The sequence below is a fragment of the Dryobates pubescens genome, chromosome 5, assembly GCF_014839835.1.
Source record: "Dryobates pubescens isolate bDryPub1 chromosome 5, bDryPub1.pri, whole genome shotgun sequence".
Classification (NCBI taxonomy): domain Eukaryota; kingdom Metazoa; phylum Chordata; class Aves; order Piciformes; family Picidae; genus Dryobates; species Dryobates pubescens.
Genome location: NC_071616.1, coordinates 14,375,507 through 14,388,349, shown reverse-complemented (window position 1 = coordinate 14,388,349; position 12,843 = coordinate 14,375,507). Strand labels below are relative to the sequence as shown.

The following is a 12,843-nucleotide window of genomic DNA, read 5'->3' as shown; positions in this document are numbered from 1 at the left end:
CATCTCAGGGATGACAACCTAAGCATTCAGTATTACATGTCTACCTTTTTTTTTTAAGTTTAAGACATGAAATTACAGCTCTGCTACCATTCCCAGTCCCCAAATGGCCCTTTCTGGGGTAACTTGGCTCCAAAAAAATCCTTTCCCCACGTAAGTAATGTTGCAGGAAAGAAAAAAAAAAAAGTCAAAATAGGTCTTGATTGAACCCTCTATAAAATTTTAATGACTGTGCTCCTAGATATTTGAAACAGGAAAATAGCAAGTACTACATATGCTCCTCTTAAACAATAAATAAGCATTATTTTTTTTTTAAACCAAGAAATATAAACTTTACACATCCAAAATACAATATACAACCCATTTCAAAAGAAGGGCTTCTTGCTGACAAACGTGGCAAAACCATTTTGTGAACTGCTCAGAGGTTTTCTTATACAAACAGCAGCGCTGCTCACTGCAGCTTCTTCTCCCAGTTCCACGGTTACTGTACTGGTTTTTCCTACTTCTGGATGGCCAGATCACAGAGTCTGGTGGAATCAGATAGATTCAGTAGTGGTTAGTAGGTTGCTACCTTTCCCAAGGCTGTGAATCCTCCAAGGATAGTGCGTTGAACCAATTCTGTCTTTGTGGAAAGGCTGATGTGCTAAGGCTGGAGCAAGATTTTTGACTTATGCCATTGTTTTTAATCCCACTGGAAAACATTTTGAACCATCTTTGTTACCTTCAAAAAATAATTAAGTTGTATGGACTGCCTCATTAAGACCACAACTGCAGAAATTAACTCTATATATATATACAAAATTTGATCAGTTTTCTATACTGCAGAAAACAAGGAGGCTTCCATGAAAAGGATTTCTTTGTTCTCAAACCTCACTTTAGAAACTGAGCTTAACATAGAGTTGTTCTGTAGCATTAGTAAAAGTTCACTAGCAAAAGACCCTGCTGCACACCGTAGATAAACCCAAGTGTTCAACGCTTTGGCTGATTGATGTCCTTCATGTGGTGTTCAGTTGGTTTTGTCTTTCAGTTTCAGCTTTTTTCTCCTGCCTGTGGCTGACTGCAGCCCAGAAGGTGATCTTTTTCAGCACTTGCTGCAGAAGTTTTGATGGCAAGCAGGGTATCTGATTCTTGAGGAGAGTTGCGTTCTTACCGATGCAGTCAAGACACAGCCTGAAGAAAGGGGGGAACAAATTAAATAAATGGTCTACAAACTAAAGAAAAAGTGACATCTGCTAGAACTGGCTGAAGGACAGAGCTCAGAGGGTTGTGATCAGTGGGGCAGCCTAGTCGGAGGCTCTTGGTGTCATCCTGTTCAGTATCTTCAAAGACTTGAAGACTCTGCAAGTTTGGTGATGGTACAAAACAGGGAGTGGCTGACGCCCCCTTAGGCCGTGCTGCCATTCAGCGAGACCTGGACAAGCTGCAGAGCTGGGCAGAGGGACCTCATGAAGTTGAACAAGGACAAGTGTAGGGTCCCACACCTGGGGATGAAAAACCCCTGCACCAGTAACAGGCGAGAGATGGGCTGCTGGAAAGCAGCTCTGTGGAGGAGGACCTGGGAGTGCTGTTGGACAAATTCACCATGAGCCAGAAACATGCTCTTGTGATCAAGGCAGCAAATGGCGTCCTGAGTTCCATTGAGAAGAGTCAAGCCAGCAGGTCAAGCCAGCAGGTCGAGCAAGGTTCTCCTGCCCCTCTACTCTGCCCTGGTGAGGCCACACCTGAAGTATTATGTCCAGTTCTGGGCTCCCCAGTTCAAGAGAGACAGGGAACAACAAAAGAGAGTGCAGTGGAGGCTCCAAAGATGAGAGGCCTGGAGCATCTCCATGAGAAGAAAAGGCTGAGAGACATGGGTATGCTGAGCCTGAAGAAGACCAGCCTGAAAGGGGATTTGAGCAATGCTCAACAAGAGCTAAAGTACTTGCAGGGGGCAAGAGGGTGGAGCCAGACTCTTTCCAGTGGTGCCCAGTGACAGGACAAGGGGCAACAGGCACAAAATGGAAGCCAGAAGGTTCCATCTGAACAGGAGGAGAAAATTCTCTGCTGTGAGGGTGCTGGAGCCCTGGAGCAGGCTGCCCAGAGAGGTTGTGGAGTCTCCTTCTCTGGAGAGACTCCAAAGCCACCTGGACATTGAGATCCTGGGCAAGCTGCTGTGTGTGACCCTGCTTTAGCAGAGGGGTTGGACTGGATGATCTCCAGAGGTCTCTTCCAACCCCCAAGAGTCAGTGCTTCTTTGAAGAGCTTGTGATGTTCACTACATATGTTGTGCTTGCATGTGCAGAAGGGACTTTTCTACACCACCAACATATAAACTGCTCTGGATCACCACACACTACATGTTTCAAGTATTTACTGAGAAGATAACCATATTTCACCTGCCTACATAGAATGTGGTTAACACCCCCATGTAAAAGCACACATAATTTACACTTGACTTTGTGCCAATAACCTCAACTCACCTGAGGAGTGAATAAGGTTGAGTCTGAAATATCAACAAGTCACTGCAGTGACCCTGAACAACAGGAAAAAAAAAAAAGAACAGTTAAAATAACAAACAGCTGATCTCAGCAAAATTGCTACTGTCTGAAATTACTACTATATTAATGACTAAATGTTACCAAAACTGTAACATTTGCAATGAAGGTAGTGATACACTATCCCAGGCTGCTCAGAGACTTGGTAGATGCCCTACTGCTGGAACCATTCCAAGTCATTTGGGGCTCTGAGCAACCTGCTCTAGTTGCAGATGTCCCTGCTGACTGCAGGGGGAAGTTGGACTAGGTGACCTTGAAAGGTCGCTTGTAACCCAACTAATTTTGTGGTTCTCTGATTCTATACAGTTGTCAATAACTGAGGCCCAATTAGGAAACAGATTAATTTCTGGAGATGACTGTTACATAGGTTAATTACACTTAGGAACTATTCTAGGTTAAATGTCCCTCCCAGCACAAAACATTCTTCTCCAGGTCATTCTATAATTCATTACAACACACATCATTTAAAACTGGTAACACCTAAGTAGTTATTTATAAAGAGTGTCAGTAGCAATTTCCTTTTTATAAGCTTATATAATTTATAAGCATACACACACACACATATAAAGGAATACATTTATTCCTTTTTGTAATGGCAGGAAAAACCCTCCTAAAACTCTAAGAGCAAGAAGGGTCACATCTGTCTCCCCAAGTGAACAGAATGAACCCAATAATGTTAACTTCATCTAAATTTTAATTGCCATAAAATTTCATTATTCAGTTTACTGACTGTGTCCATGAAATGCAGGTCATCTTTGCTTCCACCAAACACCATCACTTCTCCCTCTTTTCCAAGGCAGGCTGTGTGCCACAATCTAGAAATAAAGTGATAGACACAATTAGTGATCAAGCAGCAACCAGCAGTTGTGTGTTAGCAGCAAAACACATCTCAAAATCCCTGGTTTTGAAGGGATTCAGATAAGCAGTAAGTTTACTGGCATGTTAACCTCTTCACCTCACACATAGTCTCCTCCATTCTTCATACTCAAGTTTCTTTTCAAGACATTTTTTGCTTTAAGGAACTAAGTTAATGGAAATGGAATAAGAAAATGGAAAGGTCATTTCTCTACTCCTGGTTGGAAACGACCTTTAAGATCAAGTCCAACTGTGCTTTAACAATACCAAGTCTGGTGCTGAACCACATCCCTCAGCACCACATTTCTCTGTCTTTTAAACATCTCCAGGGTATGAGGCACAGAGCCTTGAAGTCTTGCTGGCCTCACTACTTACCCAGGAGAGTTTTATAGTTTGAGGTGCCACTTTACACATTGCTCTGTGGCCTACAGAAACGACAAAGATGCTTTATCAGCTTTGTGTCCCATGTTCTTGGGGAAGAATGGAGAACTGAGTGAGGCAATTACGAGATTTATTTGCACAGAGTATGTTTGGACTTAGGACCTCTGAGCTTCTCGGTTTTGTCAAATATCACTGAAATAGGTCAACTGATTCAAAATGCATCTGAGAAGCAGCCCTGCATGCACAGAGCACTGCAATGTAACCTTTCTTAGGAAACCAAGACAAAGACATAATTTCAGAAGGCTTCAAAGGTAGAAAATAGAGCCTTAAAATAGGATGTGACTCACTTCTTCGGCAATATAAAAGGGGAGAGCAATGTGACATCCATCTCTTGAGAATTTCCCTGAATGGTCACACATCAGAGTCATTTAGGTTGGAAAAGACCTTTAAGACCATCAAGTCCAACCACTGTATTTTATCCAGAACAATTTTTGTCATTCTTTGACTCATCTGTACTCACTTTATGCACTTATTTATCACCACTCCAACCAAACCTTACAGCAGAAAGTGTTTAGAAAAATCACATGAAACAAGCTTTGACCATCAATAGCTTTTGTTTCTCTCTTCAAAATTTCCACTCTTTCTTAAATTCATGGAATGGTTTGGGTTGGAAGGGACCTTGAAGATCATCTAGTTTCAACACCCCTGCCATGGTCACAAGACCAGGCTGCTCAAGGCCTCATAACTTCAATACTAACAGCTTTAAGATTGGGGGATTTTCAGTACTGACTCTTATCCCCTAACGCTAGGATGAGAGCTTAGAACACAAATTATTCTACTGCAGCTTTACTCTTTCCCCCAGATATTCCTGGGAACCATTTTCTGTGTGTCATTTACATCCCATCCACACAACTTGTGCTGTGTGTATAAAAGTACAAGGTGTAAAAGACCCCCAAACCAACCCAAAAGTAAAAACCTTACTTTACCAAAGATTTTGCTACTTCAGCAGCTGCATTTTGCTAGATTTGGTTTTATTATTATCAGATCAAAAATCTGTATTTCTACTGAAGTATCACAAGATGATTATCAGCACAGAGCTCTGGCCCTTTTTAAAGTCTGCTTAACCCCAGTGACATGCAAAAATAAACATTTTTAGGTCCTCACTCCAGTCATATCAACAATTGTTCACTGTTCTCCTTAGGCTAAACTGTATCCCACCTTTTCTCCTCCTCATACCTGTAGGATAGATCTGTCTCTGCCTTATCTGCATTAGGAAAACTCTGGCCTGGATTTCATCACCGAAGAACACTGGGAAGCCTTTCCTGCCTTCACTCTGGAGACATCCTAGCTTGCAACCTGAGGCTTTTTTTTCTACCGACTGACAGTTCCTGGCCTCTGACAGCTGCTCTAACTTATCACCTAAACATTCTGACAAAGCACGTTATTTGAATTACACAAATGTAGCCTTTTTTTGGTTTTGTTTTCAAGCAGCTCTTCTAACCAGAACAACAGAATTACATTGCAACCAAAACAACCAAAACACCGGGGAGCGAGTTAAACATACAATTTGTTCTCTTTCAACCCAGCATGCAAAATGTTAGCTGAAGTACGGTTGGTGGGCATAATTTTCTACCCAGAGAGAATCACAGATCTATGACCTGGAAGGTAATTTCTCTAGAAATTACTAAATTACTTGTTTAGAATAAATAGTTGGTTTACAAATTACTAAAAATGGAGGTTGAAGGACATTCTCCTTTACAGTATTTAAGGAGGGAATGGATTTTGCAGAAGCAGCAGGAAAATATACTCCTGCAGGCATGATATACCATCTAGCATCATAAAATATATTATACATGTAATAAAAATATACCTAAAAGTACACATGTACAGATCCTTGCCAGTGTATTTTAAGTCCTGCTGTAAAGCCATGAGTGACACAACCGACTTAAACCTTTTCTGGTTGCAGAAATCCTGCAGCACAGGGATACAATCATGGTACAACTAAATACTTCCCACTCAAACCAGTTCTATATATGAACAGGGTTTTCATGTGGTTCCTTTTATCAATGTTTTCAAGAATTCCTAAAAAAGTTTACTGATGTATTTTTTGTTTTATTGTTTAAAGGGAGGGGAGCAATTTACTTCAATGATTAATCAATGGAAGGCAATGGCCCTCAGCCTACAAGCTGCACACCAAGACCTTCAAATGGTGAACCACAGGACGTGTTTGGGCTTGAGGGAGCTCTGAGACTCTTGTCAGTGGGTCACCCAAAAGCTCTGCTCTTAGGAGGGTCTGGACTGAGTGGACAGTACAGTCCCCAGCAAATTTAGCAGTACCAACACCAGGAACCCTCTTTGGTGCTTCTTCTGCAGCAAGGAATGTGGTTTGCTCAACAGCCTCTCTGCCAGCACAGCCAAGTGACTGTTCCACTGTGTAGCCCAGTATGGGATCTGCTCTCAACTTGCCTGAAAACCACTTGGGGCTCAGGTCACAGGTTCCTAGGATCCAGCCCTACCACCACCTCAGGCACAAATGTTACTCCAGCTTAATTACAGTGTAAAGGCTGAGCTGCAGCCTCCTGGGCTGCTACCTGTAGAAAAAAAAAAAACCCTCACATCCTGTCCCTTCCCAATCCTCTTCCATGACTACAGGTGAGGAGCCCACTTCAGCAGTTAACTTTACTTGACTGGTCTCCTACCCGACCTGAACACAAAGACACAGGATCCCTGACTGCTATTGATGGGCTTTGATATTTAAGGCAGACATCAGTCCCCTCCTATCAGTTCACTGATTGTAAGAGGACAAAAAAAAAATTCTGGAGCTAAGATGCAAGTTTATTCAAGCTGGAGAGGGTCTGGAATCTAAGAAAGCAGAAGACTTGGTCTAAAAATGCTGTTTAAAAGACACCCTGGAATAGGATAAAACAGGAAGAAAATTAATGGAGGCAAAGATATTTCAGTAATAGAAAACAGAACATGAGGAAGGAAGCATGCAAGTGCCAGACCAGAATTGGACAGTCTGCTAAAGGAATGATGTAGAATTGTATTGAGAGTATCTGGGTGAATGTATAGAATGGATTTCATGAAAAGCTGAGTATTTACTGCCTAGAGCAAATCAACTCAATAGTATTTAGGTTATAAACACAGAGAATACTTCAGATATTGTGTTTAAAAAAACAAGTCTGCGCACTGATACAGCAAGAGCCTGTTTTTAATGGCAGCTTCTGGTTCAGAACATGAACCTTAGCCAGAAAGACTCTTCTGGAGCCTTAAACTAGAGAGGAGACAGGAACAGAGCCTGGAAGATCTGTGGTGTTGTTCCAAGTAGGAACACCAGACAGACATTCCAGAACTAGGTCCTTTTTGGCTGGCACTTAAGTCCTCAAAATAGACCTCCAGAGTAATTTACTGAACTGCTTAGTATTAAATTTAATTTTCCAAGACTATAATCACAATTAGCTGCTTCTGCTCAGGGCAAAAACACAACCAAACAGGGCTACTTTTGAACCTTGAACAGTGCAGAGTTTTCATGGTTGTCTCCCCCACATTTTTAATAATCCATCAACATTTATTAGCTTTGATTAGTCTCAGAAGTTAATTCCTCAAAAGTTGAGATACATACTTTCTCATATAATTTGGTGATAGAAGAGGAGGTTAATTGGACACCCAGATCCTTCACCACAAAATATCTTATAATGCAAGCAAGCATCAGCTGTAGTGAATACAGAAAGCAATAATGCTGTATCAAATCTGGAGGAACATGTTATTAAAGCAAATTATTCAACCACACTGCATCAATTTTCCAAGATTTTCATATAATGGGCTTTAAAAACACAGTTCAATAATTTAAATTACTTAATTTTCTCAAATGCTTCAATTTCAGCAAACAGGATTGATTTTTTTATACCTAGGCCTACTCTTAGGCAAGTGGGTGAGCTGTTTCCATCCATTTGTTGTAACACTGTGAATCCAGCCATCACCTACAACAGAAGAACATATATTAGAACATCAATACTTCTTCTTGGGACAAACTATCACCTTTGTTTATACAAAAAGCTCCATGTCCTAAGAGAGCATTTTATTAAGAGAACAGTAAAACCATCACTACATTTACTTGCATCTTTTCAGTCTGTCATTTAATCTCTTCATCACTCAAAGACCTCAATGCATTGAAATCTCCCTCCCAGTGGAATATAACTGACATTTAATTTTTTCACTCATTTCATGAAAAGATGACTTTTCTAGAAGAGGAACTCAGTATAAGACTATCCTACTTCGCAGTTAACATAGAATAGTTTGGGTTGAAAGGGACCTTAAAGATCATCTAGTTCCAACCCCCCTATCCTAGGGCAGCTTCTTCAAGGCCCCATCCAACCCGCCTTTGTACACTTCTAGGCTTGGAGCCTCCACAACTTCTCTTGGCAACCTCTTCCAGAGCCTCACCACCCTCATGGGGAACAATTTCTTCCTAAAGTCTAATCTCAAATGAGCTTCTTGCAGTTTGAAGCCATTACCCCTTGTCCTCTCACTCCATGCATTTGTCAAAACTTCCTCTCTTGTAGCCCCGTTCAAATACAGGAGACATGCTTCAGCCCTCTGATCATCTTCATGGCCTTCCTCTGGATCTGCTCTAACAGCTCCATGTCACTCCTGTGCTGAGGACTTCAGAGCTGGCCCCAGCACTGCAGGTGGGATTGCAGCAGAGCCCCTCAGAAAGGGGCAGAATCACTGCCTTCAGTGTGCTGCCCACAGTGCTGGGGATAAGCTCAGGATTCAGCTGCATTTTGTAGCTGTGATTTGATCCACTCAAAACCCTACATTGCATTGATGTTATTATTTGTATCTTCCTTCTGCAACTGCTGTTGATGTCAAAGTTACCCTTTGTTCATATCAAAAGGGTTGAACCTCTTGCCTTTATTCTTTTAAATGACAGTTTGATGAAAAATTTATTACCATGTGTTCTCACTGTACTACTCAATGTGCTCCTGTATTACTATAAAACAGTAAGAAGATAGAGAAATGCTCAAACATCAAGAAAGTTCTGTAACAAGTTTAAGGTTTCAGCAGTTTGAGGAAGACAACAAAGATACATGGTGCTACAAGGTTAGCACTAAAGTGAACAACAGAATAATAATCTCCAAATTACTTACTTAAAGGAACATTATCAGAGCTTAGCCCCCCAAAAAGAAAAAGTCTGTCATCTCCTATCGGAGTCAACGTGTGCCAGGATCGATCCTTTGGTTTCTCTCCACTGATATTAATTCTTGGGGAAGCAAAATAAACAAAACAAACATTCAAAGTATGTTGGGGGGGAAAATAAAAATCAACCTGACAGAAAATGTAATGATTAATTCAGTTTGTCCTAAAAGCAGCTTGACTATTTTCCCAGTGAAAAATGCTGCACTTACATGACCTGAATTAATTCTGGAAAAGAGAGCTCAGATTCAAAAGTGATTTCTTGTAATTAAGTGTTCAGAGAAGAGTTACTATCTAAACATCAAAGGGCAAACAAAATAATAATGTTTTAGTCTTAAGATCACAAGTCATTACTTAAGGTAATCACTGACTGAAATCACTCAGGGGAGCAAAGAAAGGACTGCATATTGAAACAATCTGCACAGCACATGTGGGGAAACTGACTAAGTTATTTGAGATAATACCCAGATAAAATGTAATGGATCCTGAGGAGCTACAGTCTCTCCCCTCCTGGGAAAATGCTACATGTAAACAAATCCTAGGAAGTACACCAATACCCAATTTAGTTCAAAACTGAAATACTTAGCTCACATTTTTACTTGATTTAAAAAAAAAAAAAAAAAAGCTAAGATGCATATCTTGGAGTGGAGGAGGATCTTTCCCCCATGATGAGCCAAATATAGGTAGTAAAAAGAGCATTCAAAAAGACATCACAACTAAAATTCCATATGGATAAAGGTACCCATCTAGAAAACGAGGATGTTAAATCACTACATGCTGTGCTTAAAACAGCATCATTGATGCTTTGGTGCAGAACAGAAAAAGCTTAGTAACCACTAGCAAATTAAATTAAATTGAAATCACAATGTAGCAGCTGTTAAAACAGTCCCCAAATTCCCATTCTGCTCTTGGAATAACTGTAAAATTACCACTGACACTATTTAGCAATATGTTTCAATCTGCTATGTGCAACTTGGATGTTTCAGAGAAAGAAACCTACCTTCCAGACCAAGTCCAAGTGTCTAAATTCAGGCAGTGCAAATCATTCATCCTAGTTTGCTACAAAATAAATCAAAAACCAGTTGTGTTATCTTAAGTAAACAATGAACAAAGCATTTCAGTTGAGGCCTTCCGAGGACAGAGTATTTATTGTGAGGAAAACTGTACCCGTGTGCCTTAAAATAACTCCGACTATGAGACAGAGGAAAAGACATTTCTTCTCAAATCCCACCATGCAACAACCAGAAAACTATCTGGGAGAAATAGTTACAGTGACACAACAGCAGTATGGGGCCAATTTTAACTTTTAATAGTGAAGAACTATGTGATTTTCAGCTCCTGTAAACATATTCAAATTTCATCCATAGAATTCATGGTAGGTGACTGCAGAAGGTGTAACACTCTACATATAGTTTCCTCTGATTTATTTGTCTTTGCATCCTCCTCCCTGATCACTTATTCCTCAAAATATTCTGGTAGATGCTGTACTTGGGACATGACGTGCCACAGAAAGTCCATCACACCGTCATTGGAGGTGTTCAGGAGGAGACTTGATGGGGTGCTTGGTGCCATGGTTTAGTTGATTAGGTGGGTTGGATTGGTTGATGGGTTGGACTTGATGATCTTGAAGGTCTCTTCCAACCTGGTCTGGTCTATTCTATTCTATTCTATCTGTAGTTTTCTTTGTTCCATACGGCAAGTTACAAAGTTACAAGATTTTATGACCCTTTAGCATTTGCCTTAAACCCCAGTAACATGGATCAATGAGAAATCAATACACTTGCTTATCCTCCTGTGCTTTGAGAGGAAGAGACTACCTCAGAACCATACAAGGGGGAGAATATAAGAAAGAATTTCTTTATTTTACACTGCAGCAATATTTTCAATGGCTCATGATATACTTAACTGCTATTTGTGATTCCCCTAGGTACTACAAAACAATAGCTGTGAAGTAGGGAAATGTATCTTGCCTTACCTTAACCATTTCTTTTCTCCTAGGGTAGTCCATAGATCTATTAGAATAAGCCTTTCTCCAGCTTGCAGCTCCTTTGTAGCAGAAACTAGACTTGTGATTTATGTCAGAACAGGAGTGGGTTTACCCTTGAGAACTCAGCCAGTTATTAGGGAGTTTGAGAGACTTGCAAAGCTATCCACCAGAGCAATGGAAAGTCTCTTGGATGTTTCAGGAAACAGCAAGGTTTTCAGGATAGCTCTGATCAAGTAGGTGCTAGCCCTTTGCTGTTCTAGGGAAGAGAATGTTGACAAGCATTTTTGAAAGGCCTTCCAAGGGGCCAATAGACCGAAGACAAGCAACTGAGGGCTTTTATGTACTGCCTGAGAAACTTTGTTATATTCACCATCTTGCAGAGATAAAGTGTAATCCAACTGACAGCTAGAGGAACAGATCTGTCTTCTGTTGAGAGGTCTACTTATTTCCTGCCGCTTCAGGTGGCTTTGAAGGTGGTGAGGAACAAATGATACAAGCAGAAAGCAAAATGTGATTACTAGCTTCTGCTGTACCTGTACAGAGCCAGACACTTTAAGAACAGGCAACATCCTGGCCTCTAGAACTAAAAATATTTCGTCATCTTGGAAAACATCAGTGTGATGTGCAGGATGTCTATTAAAGACTAGAAAGAAAGTTGCTGTTATGCTGGAATTTAAGGTTTCAAGAAGATCCTGTTCAAGCCCTCCTCGCTGACTCCTTTCCTAGGCATTAGGCAGGAGATGGAGCAGTTTTCAGTTTCTTGGTTCCTGGGAAATCAATGTGTTATCTTTACATTCTCATGATTTAACAGATTGACAGGTGCATCATTACATCAACCTCATTCTGAATTCAAAACACAGCATCAGCTGGGACATTCATGTCTAAGATTCAGTCCTTTATATAGCTTTAGCTACTGAAAATGCCTTCCTACCCAACCCTTATTTAAGATCCTGTAAAGCACAGTCAGGTTATGATATCACCACTTGGAATGTGCCAAGTTTCCTTCCAGTTCCTCATGGATTTCTAAATACTACCTGCTGAATTCAATCATTCATCTGATAATTCCAGAACGATTCTCAAGTGGCTTAAAAGCATCAAGTCTCCTAAGAGGGTTTGCATTTCCTTTTGTGCTGCAAGGGCTCCTCAGAGATCCTACTTATCTGCAGCACGTTCAGTTCTGTGCAGCTCAGTAAACATGAAGAAAGATCTGCTTTGTCTCAGGATTAGCTTTCCAGAAGGATGAAAGGCATTAAAGGTGACATATTTACAGCTCATTGCTGTAACAGTAAACTCTTTGCAGCTCTCCAGTCTGAGATTTACCATCCAACAGCCACTGCAGCTCAAAGCTTTCTATGAGAAGGACTGCAGCTCAGTCTATCTTCTGATCTTCAGTGACAGAAAAGGTAAGGGGAAATAGAAACATGCATACATTACAGCATCAGATGTGTGAAGAGCTGCTGGAAAGACTTTGGGTTTTAATTCATCGTTCTTTACACAAAAATTTGCCACTTCAATCAAAAATATTTGTATCAACTTTTGGACTAACTCTCCTTCCTTCCCGCTTTCTCCCATTTGTTTGTTTGCAGGGGCTTACCTGGAGGAACAGAATCCACACAACACTTCTGAGCCTGTTTTCAAATGACTCCTGGTACAATTGATTTTGATCATCATCACCATCTTCTTTTACCAGCTCTATCTCCAAGTTTGGAAAAAGGTGCCCTTTCCTCCCAGAAAGATGAATAGGAGAAGCCTCATGACACTTCCTGGCCCTTTCTGGTTCCTTGCAGAGCCTTTTCCCTGGGAAGATTTGTATCATGGTGAACTAGAATGTGAAGAAGGAGCAGAGCAACCCCGTATTTGCTCCTTAATGTATGGAGAAAAGCAAGACTTTAC

The 12,843-nt window shown here is 40.8% G+C and overlaps 1 protein-coding gene across 2 annotated transcripts in view; it reads right to left on the bottom strand.

Moving 5' to 3' along the window:
* Nucleotides 1–210: 210 nt before the first annotated feature.
* KLHDC1 (kelch domain containing 1) overlaps nt 211–12,843 on the bottom strand; it is a 29,484-nt gene continuing 16,851 nt past the window's right edge. For both annotated transcript variants that reach the window (XM_054161629.1, XM_009899528.2), the window contains exons 8-13: nt 9,964–10,022; nt 8,918–9,030; nt 7,675–7,747; nt 3,262–3,346; nt 2,457–2,509; nt 211–1,167 (exon numbers count right to left, since the gene is read on the bottom strand). In XM_054161629.1, the coding sequence (XP_054017604.1) occupies nt 993–1,167; nt 2,457–2,509; nt 3,262–3,346; nt 7,675–7,747; nt 8,918–9,030; nt 9,964–10,022 (558 nt within the window). In that variant the 3' untranslated portion in view covers nt 211–992. The remainder of the gene's footprint in view (nt 1,168–2,456; nt 2,510–3,261; nt 3,347–7,674; nt 7,748–8,917; nt 9,031–9,963; nt 10,023–12,843) is intronic.